A 22,688-nucleotide genomic window follows, 5' to 3' on the forward strand; every position below is an offset into this window, starting at 1 on the left:
GAGTTCCCTAACGTAAAAACGCAAATACATGCTAGAATGCGCCAATAGGATCTGGCTAGCTAGTGCTTGGCTCTGCCCACCTTCTCATTTGCTCCCGTTCGAAACTACATGCTGTGGTCTATCTTGGGATTAGTTATAACATCTTTGACAACGACGTCCCACCCACTAAGGAAGTCCAGTGCGAAGCGACAGTGTAGCTAGCAAAAAGACGCTAGCTAGTGAAGATGGCGGCGGTTTCTATGCAGGGCTGTAGCCCAAACCCAGCAAGAGAACTTACCCTTTCAACACAATCTGGGGGGAACCAGGCTCTTGTAGATCGGGTAAAAGCTGAAGAAGGGACAGGTGAGTTGTATCATATATGTGCAATCGGAGCTAGTGTGGTTACGCTAGGGTCAGATATTTGTTGTCAGATCAGTCACAACAAGCTGAGAGCATGCTAATGCTAGCTAGGGTATTCGTGAGCTATATTAGCTACCTAGCCAGCATTGTAGTTATCATGCTAGCTAGCTACTGTAATACATCATTATGTTTTTCTACGGGCAATTTGTATTTAAATACAGTACTGTTACTGCCAACTATATTAAATGTACCTGGATTAGTTAAGTGGACATTAGCTACCTAGCCACTTTCTTGTACTAGATACGTTGTAGGCAATCAAGTCCAAGCCAGTTGACCTAGTTCGCAACACAACCACCGTCCGAGAGTCATGCATGTATCTGCACCATTCTTATCAATAGTTAATTATGCAGATATAGACTGTCAGGCTTGGTTATTAATCTACCCCCCCCCCCCCCCCCCCCCAAAGGACTTATTACATAGTCTACTCTAACTTCGATGCAACATTTCTACATTGTGCTGGACCCTCTTGAGAGCGCAATGTAAAAACTCAGTGAAAACTCTCTTGGTATCATCAAAGCTAAGCCTACTCCATCAATTCCACTGTGTTTACGTTTTGTGTAGGACACAATGTCATCAAATGATGTAGTTAGCTATGTAATTAGGATGTTATTAAAACTAGCTTGTATTGTTCTCTTGGAATGTCAGTCATTGAACACTAAAGTGCTGTAGTTCAAATTGAATGTTGTGTAACTTACAATCTCGCTCCGTTGTGCACCTTGTTTATTCACAGAAGCCGAGAAGCAGAGTCGCGTGAACGCTCTGTTGGAGAGACTCCATGCCAAACACAATGCCTCACGGCCTTGGCAGGAGACCAGCAAGGTGGTGCGCCAGGCCATGGTGAGAAGATGGAGAGCATGTGTGAATGAAATAATAAGAAAAGAGGAAATTATGGAATGCTAAATATATAGAGTTAGGAAAATAGTGTTAATTGGTCCGGTTGCACACTTTATAGACTATGGAAGATGCATACAGGACATGCATACAGGTGGAAAAAGAGACTCTGGCTCACTGGCATTCTTGCATGCTCTACAATGTGATTAATGGATCTTAAAACCAACGTTTTAGTCAATAGAACTTCATTGGGGTGAACCCAAATATACATACATGAGTTAGAAAATCTTTACTCTCCTCTAATCCTTCCCCCCTCTTGTTTCTTCTGTCACAGGAGAAACGTGGTCAGATGAATGCGGCTGGACACCAGCTCCTGCTCACCTGTCTAGAGACCCTGCAGAAAGCACTGAAAGGTGAGACCCCGAAGAGAGACTTTGTCTCTCTTGATTGATCACAAAGACAACCTGTCCTATTCGTTGAAAGTGTTCCACGGGCACTTCTGCAATTGGATGCCAATAGCAAAATCCCGCCTGTATCTTCAGATTATTGACAGTTGAAAGACAATCTGTTGAGTTTTTACATTTGTCTCTCTCGGCTCTAGTGTCCTCTCTGCCCTCCATGACAGATCGCTTGGAGTCCATCGCTCGACAGAACATGTAAGCTCTTCCTTTCTTCTTGTCTCACTCACTTACTCCATCTTTCCCTTATATCACCAGGTCACTCATCCACTGATTCCTTATTCATACAATTGATGGCATAACCATGTGTATTTTAGTAACTGTGTATATCTGTTGTATAGTACATTCCTGACTGTACAATGGATTTCCAAACTTGGGACAAGAGAGTCATTGATTGAGGAGGACATGGTTAGCCACACTGAGTCTGATTTGCCTCCCTCTCTTTCTCTCTAACCCCACCCCTATCATCCTCGTCCTCTCCCACCAGGCTGGGGTCCCACCTGAGTCCTTCGGGGACAGAATGTTACATCACTTCAGACATGTTCTATGTGGAGGTGCAGCTGGACACGGCTGGTCAGCTGGTGGATGTGAAGGTGGCCCACCACGGAGAGAACCCAGCGGTCAGTACTATCCCCTACCTACAACACTATTACTCTGTATGTTTATTAGGGCTGTCCCCGCCTGACAAAAAATATTGGTTGATCGAGAGTTGTCCGTTTCGTCCAATTGATTCCTATGCTTAGATTTGTGTGTATTGGGTATATGTTGTGAAATTGTTAGATATTACTTGTTAGATATTACTGCACTGTCAGAGCTAGAAACACAAGTATTTCGCTACACCCGCAATAACATCTGCTAAACATGTGTATGTGACCAATAACATTTGATTTGTCTTTTTTTTTTTAAAGTGTACTTTTCCATATGGAGACACATGTTTCAATCAAGTCAACCTTATGCACTGAGCTTGTCTGATGCTTTAAGCGTGCTGTTTGATTAAATAATGAAGACACACGAATGACTAGAGGGAGTCCGACCGCAATTGATTTGATTGTGCCGCCTGACTCAGACTTGCTGCATTGTGTAAAATAAAATAAAAATAAAAATAGACAGAGTGATTTTAGCACCCGTTGTTTCTCTCGCCTCCCTGCTGCAGCAACCACCACAGAACATCAGTGTGTTTAGCATTGTCCGTGTTGCTGAAGCTGCAACATAATTACAGCCATTTCTGACGGAAAAATTGTGTTACTGAAATGTTTACTGGTTGTGCAGGAGATAAAGGGGAAGGCAGATGTGTGGAATAAATTTGACTCGTTGTGGGAAAAAACTGGAGATCAAGAAAAATAAGGTTTTGAGCAAGCGCTGCATGCATATTAGGCCTATGTGTGCCAAACTGTTTTTTTGGTAAAGCCTTTATTACAGCAAAGACTAAAAACCATCGCATTCATTCGTGAATGCAATTTCCGAAATGCAACAGTTTAGGCCGATTGATGGTTTATACAAATTTTGCAATGGTCATTTAGTTTTATTTTAAAACTAAAATGCTTGATTGCATTTCACATCATGACTGACTCGTATGCTGTGTGATGACATGAAGAAATAAATGATTGATTGATACAGTAGCCTATAAGTATTGAAATATAGGCATAAGTAAGTTATGGTATTAAGACTAAACAGGATGGGCTCTTAGGCCTACAGCTCGATGGTGGTTATAGAAGGCTGCTATACTAAGCCTACTAATGACAATAACATTACTTATTATTATTATTATTATTGTGATGATCATAATAGTAATAACAACAATAAGAATGAGATCAAGGAAAGGGAGGGTTATTATTATGAATATAATTTACCTGACAATTTGGAACATTGTAAACAGCACTAAATACATTATAAATAATACCAGAGAGGCTGGTCTAACGTAAAATAAAGTGTGAAGCCTTTATTACAGCATAGCAAGGATTTAAAAACAGCTGATTTGTGAAATTGTTCCGTCATGCTTGCTGCTCACGGAATCCGTAGGCTATCAACCAAACACTGAAACAGGCAACAGAAGCAGGATTTGTCTTACAGTATTTCTATAGATATATATATATATATATATATATATATATATATATATATACAGTGCATTCGGAAAGTATTTGACCCCTTTTTCCATATGTTGTTACGTTTCAGCCTTATTCTAAAATGGATTAAATACTTCCCCCCCCCATCAATCTATATACAATACCCCTTAATGACAAAGCGAAAACAGGTTTTTAGACATTTTTGCCAATGTATTAAAAATAAAAAACGGATACCTTATTTACATAAGTATTCAGACATTTTGCTTTGAGACTCGAAAATGAGCTCAGCTGCATCCTGTTTCCATTGATCATCCTTGAGATGTTTCGAGTCCACCTGTGGTAAATTCTATTGATTGGACATGATTTGGAAAGGCGCACACACCTGTCTATATAAGGTCCCACATTTGACAGTGCATGTCAGAGCAAAATCCAAGCCATGAGGTCGAAGGAATTGTCCGTAGAGCTCCGAGACAGGATTGTGTCGAGGCACAGATCTGGGGAAGGGTACCAAAAAATGTCTGCACCATTGAAGGTCTCCAAGAACACAGTGGCCTCCATCATTCTTAAATGAAAGAAGTTTGGAACCACCAAGACTCTTCCTAGAGCTGGCAACCTGGCCAAACAAGCCGAAGCAAGCTGAGCAATCGGGGGAGAAGGGCCTTGGTCAGGAATGTGACCAAGAACCTGATGGTCACTCTGACAGAGCTCCAGAGTTCCTCTGTGGTAATAGGAGAACCTTCCAGAAGGACAACTATCTCTGCAGCACTCCACCAATTAGGCCTTTATGGTAGAGTGGCCAGATGGAAGCCACTCCTCAGTAAAAGGCACATGACAGCCCACTTGAAGTTTGCCCAAATGCACCTAAAGACTCTGACCATGAGAAACCAAGATTTGTATTCAGACCCTTTACTCAGTACTTTGTTGAAGCACCTTTGGCAGCGATTACAGCCTCGAATCTTCTTGGGTATGACGCTGCAAGCTTGGCACACCTGTATTTGGGGAGTTTCTCCCATTATTCTCTGCAGAACCTCTCAAGCTCTGTCAGGTTGGATGGGGAGCGTCGCTGCACAGCTATTTTCAGGTCTCTCCAGAGATGTTCAATCGGTTTCAAGTCCGGCCTCTGGCTGGGTCACTCAAGGACATTCAGAGACTTGTCCCGAAGCCACTCCTGCGTTGTCTTGGCTCTTTGCTTAGGGTCGTTGTCCTGTTGGAAGGTGAACCAATCTGAGGTCCTCGTTTTCCCAGGCTAAACTTGCTGGCTATCTGAACTATACTATTTTTCTTACTCATTGCCTTTGCCCGTCATACAATCATGTAGCTAAGAAATTAGCTGGAAAGAAACTTGAAAATGACCACTCCATAGTCGCAGAATTAAATCATTAGAACATAATTCAACAATTTCCAGTAATGTATTGAACTGATAGTTTTGCTTAAGAAGTCTTACTCAGATAAGTTGCCCGTAAGAAGCTTCAGATCTGACGCAACGGCATGTGTGCGACACGCTTTAGCTATAAAATAAGTGATATACGGTAAATATGTTATCCAAGTATTTATTTTTATAATCATTATTTTTTTTATTCTTTACAGAGCTGTCCGGAGCTGATTCAACACCTGAGGTGAGATTTTAGATAAAATAAATAATAGAAACATAAATATTATTTAATTATTATGTATAAAAAAAAAAGATATTTAAAGAATGTAAAATACTTGTCGATAAAGTGCTTTTCATTCATGGGGGTCAATGCTTTGAAAATTCAGTTAGACATTTTAGCGGTTCATTTTTTTCTCTCATTTCATTCTCATCATGACATCTTGGTTGTCATTTTTTTCCAACCTCTCTAAAGGGATAAGAACTTTGAAGAGTTCTCCAAACATCTTAAGGGCCTAGTCAACCTGTACAAGCTTCCTGGAGACAAGTGAGTTGCTATTGGAGCACTATAAGTGGTTGTGGAATTGAATTACATCAAATGCGGTTATACTTCATTTTTATATTTATTGCGGTTCCCACCAGTAAGCTGAAAACAAAGATGTACCTGGCACTTCAATCCCTCGAGCTGGATCTTACCAAGATGATGCACATGTTCAGGTATGTACGCATTGCAGTTTGACTAGGTGCATCTCAAAACCTCCCTTTTTACAATGCCCCTGATGTGGCAGATCTAAAGAAAATGTCTCCCTCCGTAAAAAAAAAAATGTCCCAGAAGAGCTTTTTGAGTGGTTTCCCCTTTGAGAAAAATATGTTCCTGTCAGAATGAATTCTCACTATTGTGTGTGTGTTGCAGGTTAGCCACCAACGCTAACACAGTGGAGACCATCCTTCATGGGAGCGTGGGCCTGCTGACAGCCAGGAGCGGCGGCCATCTTGTCTCCCTCCAGTGCTACGTGTCCCCGTACGATGTGTTCGAGGAAAGGACAGGCTCGCAGCTCAACTTCACCGACACAAATGGTGAGGGGACGAAGGAAGTTTGCCACAGTGCTGCCCAGAAAGCAAATGCAGTGCTTTCCGCTCGTTGAGGCTAATCCTAAATAGAGATGAACACATACACTGCTCAAAAAAATAAAGGGAACACTTAAACAACACAATGTAACTCCAAGTCAATCACACTTTGTGAAATCAAACTGTCCACTTAGGAAGCAACACTGATTGACAATACATTTCACATGCTGTTGTGCAAATGGAATAGACAAAAGGTGGAAATTATAGGCAATTAGCAAGACACCCCCAATAAAGGAATGGTTCTGCAGGTGGTGACCACAGACCACTTCTCAGTTCCTATGCTTCCTGGCTGATGTTTTGGTCACTTTTGAATGCTGGCGGTGCTTTCACTCTAGTGGTAGCATGAGATGGAGTCTACAACCCACACAAGTGGCTCAGGTAGTGCAGTTCATCCAGGATGGCACATCAATGCGAGCTGTGGCAAGAAGGTTTGCTGTGTCTGTCAGCGTAGTGTCCAGAGCATGGAGGCGCTACCAGGAGACAGGCCAGTACATCAGGAGACGTGGAGGAGGCCGTAGGAGGGCAACAACCCAGCAGCAGGACCGCTACCTCCGCCTTTGTGCAAGGAGGTGCACTGCCAGAGCCCTGCAAAATGACCTCCCAGCAGGCCACAAATGTGCATGTGTCTGCTCAAACGGTCAGAAACAGACTCCATGAGGGTGGTATGAGGGCCCGACGTCCACAGGTGGGGGTTGTGCTTACAGCCCAACACCGTGCAGGACGTTTGGCATTTGCCAGAGAACACCAAGATTGGCAATTCGCCACTGGCGCCCTGTGCTCTTCACAGATGAAAGCAGGTTCACACTGAGCACATGTGACAGACGTGACAGAGTCTGGAGACGCCGTGGAGAACGTTCTGCTGCCTGCAACATCCTCCAGCATGACCGGTTTGGCGGTGGGTCAGTCATGGTGTGGGGTGGCATTTCTTTGTGGGGCCGCACAGGCCTCCATGTGCTCGCCAGAGGTAGCCTGACTGCCAGTAGGTACCGAGATGAGATCCTCAGACCCCTTGTGAGACCATATGCTGACACATGCACATTTGTGGCCTGCTGGAGGTCATTTTGCAGGACTCTGGCAGTCCACCTCCTTGCACAAAGGCGGAGGTAGTGGTCCTGCTGCTGGGTTGTTGCCCTCCTACGGCCTCCTCCACGTCTCCTGATGTACTGGCCTGTCTCCTGGTAGCGCCTCCATGCTCTGGACACTACGCTGACAGACACAGCAAACCTTTTTGCCACAGCTCGCATTGATGTGCCATCCTGGATGAGCTGCACTACCTGAGCCACTTGTGTGGGTTGTAGACGCCGTCTCATGCTACCACTAGAGTGAAAGCACCGCCAGCATTCAAAAGTGACCAAAACATCAGCCAGGAAGCATAGGAACTGAGAAGTGGTCTGTGGTCACCACCTGCAGAACCATTCCTTTATTGGGGGTGTCTTGCTAATTGCCTATAATTTCCACCTTTTGTCTATTCCATTTGCACAACAGCATGTGAAATTTATTGTCAATCAGTGTTGCTTCCTAAGTGGACAGTTTGATTTCACAGAAGTGTGATTGACTTGGAGTTACATTGTGTTGTTTAAGTGTTCCCTTTATTTTTTTGAGCAGTGTATATTCGTGATTCAACCATGGTTTAATACATAAAAATTGTTGAAAAGATATACAGTTGAAGTCGGAAGTTTACATACACAGGTTGGAGTCATTAAATTTCGTTTTTCAACCACTCAAATTTCTTAATAACAAACTATAGTTTTGGCAAGTCAATTAGGACTTCTACTTTGTGCATGACACAAGTAATTTTTCCAACAATTGTTTACAGACAGATTATTTAACTTATAATTCACTGTATCACAATTCCAGTGGATCAGAAGTTGACTGTGCCTTTAAACAGATTGGAAAATTCCAGAAAATGATGTCATGGCTTTAGAAGCTTCTGATAGGCTAATTGACATCATTTGAGTCAATTGAAGGTGTACCTGTGGATGTATTTCAAGGCCTACCTTCAAACTCAGTGCCTCTTTGCTTGACATCATGGGAAAATCAAAAGAAATCAGCCAAGACCTCAGAAAATAAATTGTAGACCTCCACAAGTCTGGTTCATCCTTGGGAGCAATTTCCAAACGCCTGAAGGTACCACGTTCATCTGTACAAAAAATAGTACGCAAGTATAAACACCATGGGACCATGCAGCCGTCATACCGCTCAGGAAGGAGATGCGTTCTGTCTCCTAGAAATGAACGTACTTTGGTGCGAAAAGTCAGAATCAATCCCAGAACAACAGCACAGACCTTGTGAAGATGCTGGAGGAAACAGGTACAAAAGTATCTATATACACAGTAAAACAAGTCCTATATCGAGACAACCTGAAAGGCCGCTCAGCAATGAATAAGCCACTGCTCCAAAATCGCAATAAAAAAGCCAGACTACGGTTTGCAACTGCACATGGGGACAAAGATTGTACTTTTTGGAAAATGTCCTCTGGTCTGATGAAACAAAAATAGAACTGTTTGACCATAATGACCATCGTTATGTTTGGAGGAAAAAGGGGGAGGCTTGCAAGCCGAAGAACACCATCCCAACCGAGAAGCATGGGGGTGGCAGCAACATGTTGTGGGGGTGCTTTGCTGCAGGAGGGACTGGTGCACTTCACCAAATAGATGCCATCATGAGGTAGGAAAATGATGTGGATATATTGACGCAACATCTCAAGACTTCAGTCAGGAAGTGAAAGCTTGGTCGCAAATGGGTCTTCCAAATGGATAATGACCCCAAGCATACTTCCAAAGTTGTGACAAAATGGCTTAAGGACAACAAAGTCAAGGTATTGGAGTGGCCATCACAAAGCCCTGACCTCAAACCCATAGAAAATTTGTGGGCAGAGCTGAAAAAGCGTGTGTGAGCAAGGAGGCCTACAAACCTGACTCGGTTACACCAGCTCTGTCAGGAGGAATGGGCCAAAATTCACCCAACTTATTGTGGGAAGCTGGTGGAAGGCTACCCAAAACGTTTGACCCAAGTTAAACAATTTAAGAGGCAATGCTACCAAATACTAATTGAGTGTATGTAAACTTCTGACCCACTGGGAATGTGATGAAATAAATAAAATCTGAAATAAGTAATTCTCTACTATTATTCTGACATTTCACATTCTTAAAATAAAGTGGTGATCTAAGACAGGGAATTTTTTACTAGGATTAAATGTCAGGAATTGAGAACAACTGAGTTTAAATGTATTTGGCTAAGGTGTATGTAAACTTCCGACTTCAACGGTAGGTTGGCAAGCAATACACCTGGTAATTTATAATCCTCTAATTTGTTTGGCTGGATTTGCTGACTTGGCTTAAACCGTAGAGGATTTTGGAACTAGACTAGAAATTAAATAATCGAATGATCCTCCTTTGGCCATCTTTCTCCATCTGTGCATGTCTTCACATGGCCCTACTTTAACTCCTGTACAGTCCCTCGCTCTCTGGGTGTGAGTGTATCTGTGACGGTGGAGGGGACCTCGTCAATCTACAAGCTACCCATCGCCCCCCTCATCACGGGATCTCACCCAGTGGACAACAAAGGGTGAGGCCTCTTCCAAATTTCAGACATTCAATTTAAGTTTCAGTTCCAGAGCAAAGATTTAGATATTTTTGGAAAGATATTTTTTGGGGTGAATAAATGTATAATGTTGAGATTGTGTGTGTCTCCTCTCTCTGTTGCAGAACCCCCTCCTTCTCGTCTGTGACCAACTCCAACTGTGTGGACCTTCCTGCCTCTTTCTTCCTCAAGATGAACCTGCCCATGCCCTTCTCCCTCTCCTTCATCCAGAGGATGGGCAATGCTACAGGTGGGTGGTCTCAGATTTGTGTATGTGTTTTGGTGTGTGTGTGTGTGTGTGTGTGTGTGTGTGTGTGGACTAGGGTTGGGCGGTATCCAGATTTTCAAGCCATCATATCGTTTCTGTAACATACCCAAAGTATAAGATATTACCGAATGTGCGCACAAGGGGTGTTATAAAAATAAAATAAGTGCAAAACGATTTAGGTAACAGGGATCTTGATCCAGGAGGGGATTGAATGTCTCTGTTCTAACCTAGAAGCTTGATCTTGACATCTAGCCACTTAGCAAACCAGATGCATAGCTGGAGGCCTGAGCTGGATGTACAGTGCCTTCAAAAAGTATTCACACCCCTTGACTTATTCCACATTTTGTTGTGTTACAGCCTGAATTCAAAATGGATTATCTACACACAAATACCCCATAATGACAAAGTGAAAACATGTATTTTGAAATTTACAAATAAATATTCACACCTCTGAGTCAAAAATAGTCACCCTTTGGCAGTGATTACAGCTGTGAGTCTTTCTGGGTAAGTCTGTGTGAGCTTTGCACACCTGGATTGTACAACATCTGCATTTTATTATTATCAAAATTCTTCAACCTCTGTCAAGTTGGATGTTGATCATTGCGAGACAACCATTTTCAGGTCTTGCCATAGTTTTTCAAGCAGATTTAAGTCAAAATCTCGGGAACATTCACAGACTTCTTGGTAAGTAAGCTACTCTAGTGTAGATTTGGCCTTGTGTTTTAGGTTATTGTCTTGCTGAAAGGGGAATTCATATCCCAGTGTCTGATGGAAAGCAGACTGAACCAGGTTTTCCTCTAGGTTTTTGCCTGTGCTTAGCTCATCCGTTTTATTTTTATCGTGAAAATCTCCCCATACCTTAATGATTACAAGCATACCCATGTCATGATGTAGCCAACACTATGCTTAAAAATATGGAGAGTGGTACTCAGTAATGTGTTGTATTGGATTTCCCCCAAGCATAACATTTTGTATTCAGGACAAAAAGTGAATTGCTTTGCCACTTTTTTGCAGTATTACTTTAGTCCCTTGTTGCAAAAATGGGGCATGTTTTGAAATATGTGTATTCTGTACAGGCTTCATTCTTTTCACTCTGTCAATTAGGTTAGTATTGTGGACTAACTAGAATGTTGTTGATCCATCCTCAGTTTTCTCCTATCGCAGCCATTAAACTCTGCAACTGTTTTAAAAGTCACCATTGGCCTCATGGTGAAATCTCTGTGTGGTTTCCTTCCTCTCTGGCAACTGAGTTAGGAAGAATGCCTATCTTTGTAGTGACTATGTGTATTGTTACACCATCCAAAGTGTAATTAATAACTTCATGTCTTCTTTTTTCTTTTTTTACCCACCTGGTCTTTGTGGTTGAATCTGTTTGAAATGCACTGCTCGACTGAGGGACCTTACAGATAACTGTATGTGTAGGGTACAGAAATGAGGTAGTCATTCAAAAAGTCATGTTAAACACTATTCTTGCACACATGCAACTTATTATGTGACTTGTTAAGCAGATTTTGACTCCTCAACTTATTTAGGCTTGCCATGACAAAGGGGTTGAATACTTATTGACTAAAGACATATCAGCTTTAAAATGTTTTATTGATTTGTAAACATTTCAAGAAACATAATTCCATTTTGACATTATGGGATATTGTGTGTAGGCCAGTGACAAAACAAATCTACATTTTAATCCATTTTATATTCAGGCTGTAACACAACAAAATGTGGAACAAGTCAAGGGGTGTGAATACTTTCTGAAGGCACCAGTTTATTTGACATATCTTAGATTTATTATACTTAACTTATAGTTAGTTATAAGCAGTGGGGTAGCACGCACCCCCATAAAATATATATATATTTTTTATGCTGAAACAGTATTGAAAATCATATATTTATACATATATTTATACATATATTTCGAAATACCCCTATAATTGGTATATCGCCCAAGTCTCTAGTGTGGTGTATCTATGGGTTTGTACGTTTTGCATTGGTTGCTTTTTGTTTTCGCCCCTGTGTAAAAGTGTGTAGATGTGGGTGTTTGGGCACATGTCTGTGTGTGTCGGTTAACCCCCCCCCCCCCCCCCCCTTCCTCCTACCAGGGATTCCTGTGTTTGAGACGCCCCCCACCCTGTCGCCCCTCTACGAGCTCATCGTCCAGAGTCAACTCCAGGAGGAGGGGGGGAACCCCCTGACCACCCCCACACACGCCATGCGCTTCTATGCTGTGAGTAGCCTCCTCTCACTCCCCTCTTAGACCTGCTTCCTAGGCCCTTGTGTAGATCTAAAGGTGTGTGTGTGTGTGTGTGTGTGTGTGTGTGTGTGTGTGTGTGTGTGTGTGTGTGTGTGTGTGTGTGTGTGTGTGTGTGTGTGTGTGTGTGTGTGTGTGTGTGTGTGTGTGTGTGTGTGTGTGTGTGTGTGTGTGCGTGCGTGCGTGCGCGTGGAAGAAATATGATGAGAGCTCCACTTTCCCCTCAGGCAGGCTAGGTGAAATATGAACTGTTGCTTACATCTATCCGCTCTTCTCAGATCGACTACAGCAGTGCAACGAAGGGCGATTTTTGGTTCATTTGAATTTCAATCGTCAGATAACGTCAAGCACGTTGGCACGAGCGTGCACAGCTGCGTCTTGAGGGCTGCAGTGTGTGGCGCTGCTTTTCTTGTCGTCCCGATCCTCAGTGTGACCTGTGAATGTCAAGTGATTGGCCGGTTTGACTCGGTCAAGTGAAAAGAAGAGCCTGTATGAACGGGTTGTGAGCTACACATACCTCTTCTAACATCTCAAACAAGACAAGTGAAACATAACAGTACAGTTTATTTGAAGTGGGGGTAAAAAATGGACTATCAATCTTTTAAATTTGGCTCAACCACAAAGAGCTTACCAGTATATTGAAATTCGGTCGTTTTAAACACTGAATTAATTCTGTCTCTCGAGAAAAAAAACGAAACAAGGCTCTCCCATAGAGTTAGAGGGCTCGTCTTTTGTATTTGTCCTATTATGGCGTCTGTGAGAGCACGGGCAGTGCCATAGAGCCCCACAGTGGCGGTGTCATGATACACAAGCATTTCGCTACGCCCGCAGTAACATCTGCTAAATATGTGTATGTGACCAATACAATTAAATTTGATTTGATACCCATAAAACCTAGCGGTCAAACGGGTAAATGGTTCCAATCGTTTTTCCAACATTCATTTTTCCAATAGGGGCGTTTTAGAAACACTTAAAATAAGGGCTCTGTCACCTTGTCTGAGAGAGGGTAAGCCTACACGGAACACCGCCCTTAATTGAAGTGTTTCTAAAATCCCCTATAGGAAAAATGAATGGTGGAAAAACGTTTGGAACCGTTTCCCTGTTTGACCACTAAACTTTATGGGTATTATGACTCATACTGTGGTACTCTGTTGAGACCATCTCCATTTAGAAGTAGTACATTTTCTTCTTCTTTTGGGTTCTAGCTAATATTGGTGACTTACCGCCACCTGCAGTGCTAGAGATCTGAACCATATCTTGTCATTAATTTACTGTGGCCACTAGATGGCGGTGATGTAGCTTAAAGCCATTAACAAACCATGCAACCAAATTTTATGAAGACAATGCTCTTATCATTGGCTGATCGCTCCCAACCATAGGAACCCCCACCTAGTTGAGTACTTTAAAATAGTGGGAGCCCTCAGTGGCAGCGTCCATGCAAAAAACAGTTACATTCGTGATGAGTCCTAACTATCTCTATGGGCTCTCCATCTTACCTTAGTTTTTTCCCCTTCCCTTCTCCCTCTGCTCAGTCGTTGCCCGACCAGCAGCACTGCTACTTCCTGAATGGCGACGCCCCGGTGCAGGACGGGCACTCGCTGCAGGGGACGCTGGTGTCCAAGATCCCCTTCCGCCACCCAGCCCAGGTGCCCGCCCTACTGGATGTTATCAGGCACCAGGCGGCCGCCAACACGCTGATTGGCAGCTGCGTCAAGCGCACCTTCATCAAGGATGGTGCGTAGTGGTGGTGGTTGTTGACCAACTGGAACAGGGAGGGGCCTGCACTTGTCCAATAAGAACTGCTAACTAATGAACACAACTGGTCCTGGCTATCTGCAGTGTACAGGGCTGTTCCATCTCAACCCAAAATACAAAATCATTTTCATATTGTTACTTTAGTCAGCATAATACAGTACATGCCCAACGCATTGTTTGAGCTGTCCTTACTGATGCTGATCAAAACAAATGGAAGCATTCAACCCACAAAAACCGAAATTGTAGTTGACATGAGATGGAATCTTGCGCTATTGAGTGATGTAATATCCTGTTGTGTCATCCCGCTCTAGACACTCCAGGACTGCTACAGTTTGAGGTGTGTCCTCTGACCGACTCCAGCTTCAGCGTCTCCTTCCAGCACCCTGTTAACGAGTCCCTAGTCTGTGGTGAGGACATACACTGACATTACCATGGAATTAAATAGAACATAATTGAATGTATCCCTATGGACATTACTGCTGTTTCAGTCCGCCAGTCCTCTAACCGGCCCTGTGACTTTCACAACAGAATTGACTTTAGATCTACTCCGGCCCTGTTGGTCTGACATTTTCACTCACTCTTGACTACGGAAGAAAATGAATGTGCTTCTTTGCGAACTCCAGCTCTTTTACATTGATAACATTTGCACTGTCCTTGTCAAATAAACTCTCTCTCTCTCTCTCTCTCTCTCGAACTTCTCCGTCTGTCTCCTCTCACTCTCCGTCTGTCTCTCCTCTCCACCACCTCCTTCTCTCTCCCTCTTGCAGTGGTTATGGAGGTGATTGACTCCAGGCAGGTGTCCTGTAAGCTGTACAAAGGCCTATCCGATGCCTTGATCTGCACTGATGATTTTATCACCAAAGTGGTCCAGAGGTGAGCGGCCATTTTCTCTGTTTCAAGTGTCCTTCACGCAATCTGTTTTATGTTCTAGTAGATGCTTCTCAGCCCTTCTTGTTGTTAGCCCACTGCAAAGAAACCAACCCAAATGGTTTCATTCAATATGCTTTATTCAACAAAATACAATAATTTTGAGGCCATGTGACCTTCAGTAGAAAATAATTGGATGTTAAAATAAGTAAACGTCAGATAAATGACAATGAAATTTTTTTTTTTTTTATGTCCGCCCTATCCCCATTCGGATCCCTTTCCTCAGGTGCATGTCCATCCCTGTCACCATGCGGGCCATCCGGCGGAAAGCGGAGACCATCCAGGCAGACACACCAGCCCTCTCCCTGATTGCCGAGACGGTGGAGATCATGGTGAAAAAGAACTTACCCCCTGCTGGAAGCCCCGGGTACGGCATGGGCACAGGGGTTGACCCCACCAACCCCATGGGGCTCCCGGGTGTCGGTGGAGGCAACACTCCCACCGGGAACAGCGGGGGAGGTAACTTTGCCGGCCCAATCACATCTCTGTTCGGGATAAGTCGCAGCCAAAGCCAGGGGGGAGAGTGTACACCCCAGGGTGGGGCGGCTGGACAGCAACAGCAGCAGCAGGGGGGTCAATCAGGGGACGACTTCAGCAAAGTGACCCAGAATCCCATTCTGACCAGCTTGCTGCAGATCACGGGCGCTGTGGGCACTAGCCCCACTCCCCAGAACAGCTCTTCTGGATCGCAACCCCACCAGACTCCGCCTCCCACCTCCTCCCCTGCCACCAACACCAAAAACCACCCCATGTTAATGAACCTGCTGAAAGACAACCCCGCCCAGGACTTTGCTGCCCTCTATGGCTCGAGTCCCCTAGAGAGGCAAAACTCTTCCTCTGGGTCGCCACGCACTGATGGCATGGGTGGCACCTGCCCCGGAGGTGGCACCAAGGGCAAGAAGAAGCGTCCCAGGGGGATGGAGAAGGGTGGGGTGCCGGGGGCAGGAGGAGGGGGGATGGGAGGGATGAACAAGCAGCAGTCGGGGTCCATGCAGCCTCACCACCACCAGCACCAGCCCACCGAGGATGACTTCCACCGCGAGCTCTTCTCCATGGACGTGGACGCCTCCCAGAATCCCATCTTCGACGTCAACCTGCCCGGCGATGGCTTGGACACGCCCCACAGCATCACCCCGGCGCCCAGTCAGTGCGGGACCCCGCCTTCCGGCGCCGGAGTGTCCTACCACTCGCAGTCACACGTCCAGTCCCAGCAACAGCAGCAACCGCCTCCGGGATCATCCTTGCCTCGCATGGTACGCCTATCGAGCTCCGACAGCATCGGCGCGGACATAAACGAGATCTTGTCGGACTTACCCGAGCAGACGGGTAAAGGCGGCAGCGGATCGCACGGGCAGCACCACCTGGGCAGCGGGGAGGACGGGGGCCCCTTGGGCACCCCGCACCGGGACTCGTCCAGCTCGGGACAGGGCAGTGCCGTGTTCGAGGCGGACATCTTCAACACCAACAGCAACGAGAACCCCTTCACGAACGCCGCCGACCTGATCGCCGAGGCGACCGCTACCACACCTACTAGCGACTCCTCGTCCACCAACTTCTTCCCCGACACGGTGGACTTCAACCCCGAGCTGCTGACCTCCAGCCACGGCTTCCCCCAGGCCTACTTCGACGACAGCTCACCCAGCGCCGATGGAGACCTAGACCTGGTCAAAGGCTTCGGTGGGAGCAGCCAGCAGAACACGCCGTCCGGCACCCCCCAGAACCCCACCCCGCACGGCCAGAGCACCCCCGACCCCTCCCTCAAGGACCCCTTCGACATATCAGGCATAGTGTTCGGGGGCAGCGGCGGAGGGGGCAAGCCACTGCTGGGTCAGGCCCTGGATCTAGGGGACTCGCACTCGTCCCACATGGGGGGAGGCCAGAGCCCTCTCATGATGGCCATGGGAGGGGGGAGCAGTGACTTCAAGAGCGGCGAGGCCAAAGCCAAACAGCAGCAGCAGGGACTTATGAGGACAAAGGATGACAATGGGGGCGGGAGTGGGCGCAGCTCAGGGATGGGGATGACCGGCAGCAGCTCCACTGAGGGGAAGCAGGTGAAGCGAAGCCGCACCCCCTCGAGCGAGGGCAAGTCCAAAGACAAGCCCCCCAAACGCAAAAAGCTCGAACCCGACGGGAAGTCCCCATCTCACAGCACAGGGGGGCGACCCTACACCCCACCCAGCGGAGGCTCGGGATCTGGAGGCAGCATTGGCGGAGGATCCAAGTCTCCCGGTAGCTCCGGGCGGTCGCAAACCCCACCAGGAGGTGCCACACCACCTATCCCTAAGATCACCATTCAGATTCCCAAAGGAACACTGTCTGGTGGGAAAACCTCGTCCCATGGCGGGTACACCTCAAGCAGTTCGGCTGGTGGTGGCACTGGGGGTGCAGGCAGCACTAGCGGAAGCAAGAGCCATCATTCCCACTCCTCGTCTTCCTCAGGCAAGATCAAGAGTAAGGAGGGCACCCTGGGCCAAGGCATCAGCTCCAAGCCTGGGAGCGTGGGAGGAGGTGTTGGAGGTGGACCCCCCCAGATGAAGAGCTCTTCTCAGGGAATGGGTGTGGGGAAGCCAGGCTCTTCTCCCATCACCAAACATGGACTCTCCGGGTCGGGAAGCAGTGGTGGCGGGGTTGGAAGTGGGAACAAGATGAAGCCGCAGGGGGGCAAGCCTCCCGGGTCCCTCATGAACCCCAACATCAAGCCCAACATTTCCCCCTCCCACTCTCGCCCCAGTGGCTCTGACAAGCTCTCTTCCACCATGAAGATGCAGCAGTCGCAAGTCCCAGGAACTCCGCCGTCCTCCAAGGCCAAGTCCCCCATGGGCTCAGGGGGCGGCGGCTTGGTAGGGTCCAAGTCGTCCTCCGGCGGTGGGATGGGCTCCCAGAAGCAGCTGGGCGGTGGTGGTTCCTCTTCCGGCTCCTCGTCTTCCACCTCCTCCTCCAGCTCCTCTTCCTCTGGCTCCATGCCATTTTCCGGAGGCTCCCAGTCTCAGTATGGCTCTAGTGGAGGCGGAGGGGGTGGTTGTGGTGGCGGACAAGGGAACAATGCGAACAACCCCAACGCCAAAGGAAAGTCCCCCAGCCGCAACAAGAAGCCCTCGCTGACTGCCGTCATAGACAAGCTGAAGAGCGTCGGCGGGGGAGGGGGTCCTGAAGACGAGGGCGAACCGCCTGTTGGTGGCAGCGGTGGGACTGGTGGAGGCGGACCAGGGGGCGGGCCACCAAACCTCGGCCCCTCTAAGCACGGAATGTCCTCTCAAGGCGGGGAGTACCCGATCAAACGAGAAAAGTCTGAGAAAGAGGGCAAGTCCAAAGTGTCCGTGTCGGTGGGCTCCAGCGGGGACAAGAAGCTCATAGATCCCAAAACTGGAGGCGTGAGCAGCACGGGCGTGGCCAAGATCATTATCAGCAAGCCGGACGGCGGCTCACCCAGCATCAAGGCCAAGGTGACCCTGCAGAAGCCCGGAGAGGGCTTGGGGGAATCCATGCGCCCCCAGCTTTCCGGTCTCAAAGCCTCACCCCTGTTCAGCGGCTCCACGCCCAAGCACGACCGCTCTTCCCCCAGCCACAGCCGCTCGCCGGGCTACACGCCGCTCAACCACGACAGCGAGAGCGAGTCAGGCAGCAGCTCTGTGGCAGAGAAGTCCCACCAGAACAGCCCTAGCTCGGACGACGACCAGGCCATGAGGCCCGTGCCCCCGCAGGACTACATGAGCTCCATGCCGCTCAGCTCCGGGGAGAAGCACAAGAAGCACAAGAAGGAGAAGAAGAAGCAGAAGGAGAGGGAACGCGAGAGGGACAAAGATAGAGAGAGGGAGAAGAAGAAGTCGTCGTCTATGTCAACTGGGAACGTATCGCACGGTCCCATGAAGGCTGACAGCTGGTCACGGTCACCCATTTTGGCCTCGGATACGTCTCTCTCTATGATGGGCTCGGACCGTCCCTCCCGCCCCAGTCCTGTCTACATGCGGAATGAGGACGATGACCTCATGGACTCGGCCCTCACTGGCAACCTATAACCCTTTCAATAGACACACATTTGATTTGGATTTTAAAGGCCAGCCTGTAACTTTCATTTCCAATCAAAAGTCACGCCCCTGGGGGTTTAAAGAGACAGACCAATAATTTGAAGGTTGCTGGTTCAAATCCCGGGCCAGGCAATGAAAAGTGGGAGATTAGCATTCAGATTGCTGTACAGATTCCAGGTGTACCATCTTCTGCCATTGTGCCCTTGTGCAAGCAAGGCCCTTTATCCAGAAATAGCACGAGTATTGCTAGTGGCAGCACTTTTGACATGAAATGAGAACTTACAGAATGTGCCTTTTCATAATCTGGACTGCAACTCTTCCCTTGGTGTCCATGCCATATTTGCAAAGACTGTCAGCACTCTAGCAGTAGGCCATTTATCAAGCAGATCTTTGAAACACGGTCTGAAGCTCTACCAGTGTACCTGTTTTTTTTTTTTTGTGTCTTTTTTTTAACGTATTAGTATATGTCCAAGAATGACAAATACAGCAGGATTCAACTTTGAAATCCAAGTGTGTTCTACAGCCATATTGTTACCTTGACCTAGACATGGAGATGCCAATTTCTACTGTGATGTGGGTGGAGGGTGGGGCATTTTGGAATTAAAGGGATAGTTCACCCATCACCTAATTTGGGTGAACTATCCCTTTAAGAAAGTCCACACGTACCCAACGAAACATGGTATCTGTTTCAGTCTGCACTGCAGAGCCTGTATGGTTTATTTGAGCTACGATGTTGGTTGTATTTTAAGTTAGAATATATTTTAGATTCATTATTTACTCTCGCAGCACCAAACATAGAAGATTGCAGCTCTGTTTTTGATTGGGTACGGGGGGGGGGGGCGGGGGGAGTTTAAAAAGAGTTAAGACTGTAGAATTGCACCATGTTTAAAAAGAAAAAAGAAAATGTAAAAAAATATATATATTTTAAATATTTTGTTTTACAAAGTATCATTTGGCAAGGGTTGTAACATCTTATTGTGTGTTTAAATGCCTTAAATGTGGATTCAGAAGATTGTGAATTTTAGATTTTGATACCTCTTTTAACATGTAATGGGCAGGTTAGTGTTGAGCTGTAGAACTTTTTTTGCAGAGAAGTTTGGCAAGCTTAAAATAAATATTTCAATGCTGAATGATTTCTCTCCTCTGTGTACACCTTTTCATATTTGTTTCGAGTTAACTATTAGTCGACTAGCTCCAGGCGTAATATTTTATAGAATTGAGTTATCGATCCATAATCTTGTTTAATCACAAAAAACGCCTCTGTTCGATTACTGAGCAGTCAAAGTGCGGTTACTAGTAAGTTATATATAAGAACAAAGTGTTAATACAATGTAAGTAGTGCCATTACAGCGTTACTACACAGGTAACAGCATATTTTAGATACTTTCTTCTGAAATAATCATTGAAATTACGATTGAACTGTTTCCCAAATCCCAGACTGTAGCTTTAAGGATTTCTAGAGGGCCCACCGGGGGGGGGGCACTGCAGTTGCATCATTCTCCTGCAGATGTCAGCAGCGAGTCATGCTGCAAAATCCTCATAACCATATAATAACCATGAAACAAATATTTCCCTGCAGGATGGAATTCCTGTGGTTATGATTAGAGGGTAAAAATAAATTCCATGACTTTATTCACTTTTCTATTAGCAAAAATACAAGGAGTTGAAAATATTGGGGACCAAGGCAATAATACAGATTCTAATGAGTGAACCAGAACATGTTTAGTGATTAGTATGCAAATAAATGGGATTGGTTGACCTTGTACTGAACACTACATACAACTTATACTGAACAAAAATATAAACGCAACATGTAAAGTGTGTTGGTCCCATGTTTCTTGAGCTGAAATAAAACATCCCAGGAATTTTCCTTAAGCACAAAATGCTTATTTCTCTCTAATTTTGTGTACAAATTTGTTTACAACCCTGTTAGTGAGCATTTCTCCTTTGCCAAGATAATCAATCCACCTGACAAGTGTGGCATATCAAGAATCTGATTAAACAGCATGATCATTACAAAGGTGCACCTTGTGCTGTGGACAATAAAAGGCCACTCTAAAATGTGCAGTTTGGTCACACAACACAATGCCACAGATGTCTCAAGTTTTGAGGGAGCATGGAATTGGCATGCTAACTACAGAAGTGTCCACCAGAGCTGTTACCAGAGAATTTAATGTTAATTTCTCTACCATGAGATGGTAGTACGTCCAACCGGCCTCAACAGCAGACCACGTGCTACCACGCCAGCCCAGGACCTCCACATCCGGCTTCTTCACCTGCAAGATGGTCTGAGATGGTCTGAGATGGTCAGCTAATGAAACTGTGGGTTTGCACAACAGAATAATTTCTGCACAAACTGTCAGAAATCGTCTCAGGGAAGCTCATCTGCGTGCTCGTTGTCCTCACCAGGGTCTTGACCTGACTGCAGTTCGGTGTTGTAACCGACTAAAGTGGGCAAATGCTCACCTTTGATGGCCAATGACACGCTGGAGAAATGTGCTCTTCACGGATGAATCCCGGTTTCAACTGTACCGGGCAGATGGCAGACAGCCAGTATGGTGTTGTGTGGGCAAGTGGTTTGCTGATGTCAACGTTGTGAACAGAGTACCCCATGGTGGTGTTGGGATTATGGTATGTGCAGGCTTGAGCTACAGACAACGAACACAACTGCATTTTATCATTGGCAATATGAATGCACAGAGATACCGTGACAAGATCCTGAGGCCCGTTGTAATGCAATCAGTCGCATGTTTCAGCGTGATATGCACGGCACCATGTCGCAAGAATCTGTACACAATTCCTGGAAGCTGAAAATGTCACAGTTCTTCCATGGCCTGCATACTCACCAGGCATGTCACCCATTGAGCATGTTTGGGATGCTCTGGATGTGTACGACAGCGTGTTCCAGTTCCCGCCAATGTCCAGCAACTTCGCACAGCCATTGAAGAGGAGTGGAACAACATTCCACAGGCCACAATCAACAGCCTGATCAACTCTATGCTCGCTGCATCTGGTGGTCACACCAGATACTGAATGGTTTTCTGGGATTTTGTTTTTTTAAGGTATCTGTGGTTAACATATGCATATCTGTATTCCCAGTCATGTGAAAGCCATGTATTTATTTCAATTGACTGATTTCCTTATGAACTGTAACTCAGTAAGATCTTTGAAATTGTTACATGTTGCTTTTATATTTTTGTTCAGTACATATTGTATCGCAGTATTCTGATGGAGCATGAAACCAGTGAACTCTGAAGGTAACAGGGCAAAAAGGAGTTTGTATTAAAGTGCATTTTCAAACAGTCATTTTGTACCTGGTGGGGGCAAATCGCTTGCATTCTAGTTGGATCATAATGGCTCGTAGTGCAGTCTACCACAATATCTCATGAATTCTGTTCAAATATTTGTATAGTGTATCTTTCCTCTCACTTCTTTGAAGTAGTCACTGATCTGGCATGATGTGATTGGAAATGATGGTGTGACTTTGATTTCGCTTATCCAATCATGTTCGATCTAGTGATGACCTCAGTGAAGGGAAGAAGCGAAAGTACTGGAATGGGGCCCTGGCCTTGTATTCTGCCATTTAGATCGTAATGAAAATGTTTGTGGACAGGGGATCTGATCCTAGATCA

General features: G+C 45.9%; 1 protein-coding gene across 1 annotated transcript; it reads left to right on the forward strand.

Moving 5' to 3' along the window:
* The first annotated feature begins 216 nt into the window (after nucleotides 1–216).
* Nucleotides 217–20,854, forward strand: med1 (mediator complex subunit 1). Its single transcript, XM_038991385.1, has 16 exons — nucleotides 217–342; nucleotides 1,130–1,236; nucleotides 1,565–1,643; nucleotides 1,832–1,886; nucleotides 2,176–2,308; nucleotides 5,342–5,370; nucleotides 5,599–5,670; nucleotides 5,766–5,840; nucleotides 6,037–6,200; nucleotides 9,707–9,818; nucleotides 9,959–10,083; nucleotides 12,201–12,325; nucleotides 13,882–14,083; nucleotides 14,416–14,511; nucleotides 14,872–14,977; nucleotides 15,258–20,854. Exons 1-16 carry the CDS (start codon nucleotides 225–227, stop codon nucleotides 19,045–19,047), a joined length of 5,388 nt encoding a protein of 1,795 aa, XP_038847313.1. The 5' UTR covers nucleotides 217–224; the 3' UTR covers nucleotides 19,048–20,854.
* Nucleotides 20,855–22,688: the final 1,834 nt, after the last annotated feature.

Source organism: Salvelinus namaycush, chromosome 4 (assembly GCF_016432855.1).
Source record: "Salvelinus namaycush isolate Seneca chromosome 4, SaNama_1.0, whole genome shotgun sequence".
NCBI classification, from domain to species: Eukaryota; Metazoa; Chordata; class Actinopteri; order Salmoniformes; family Salmonidae; genus Salvelinus; species Salvelinus namaycush.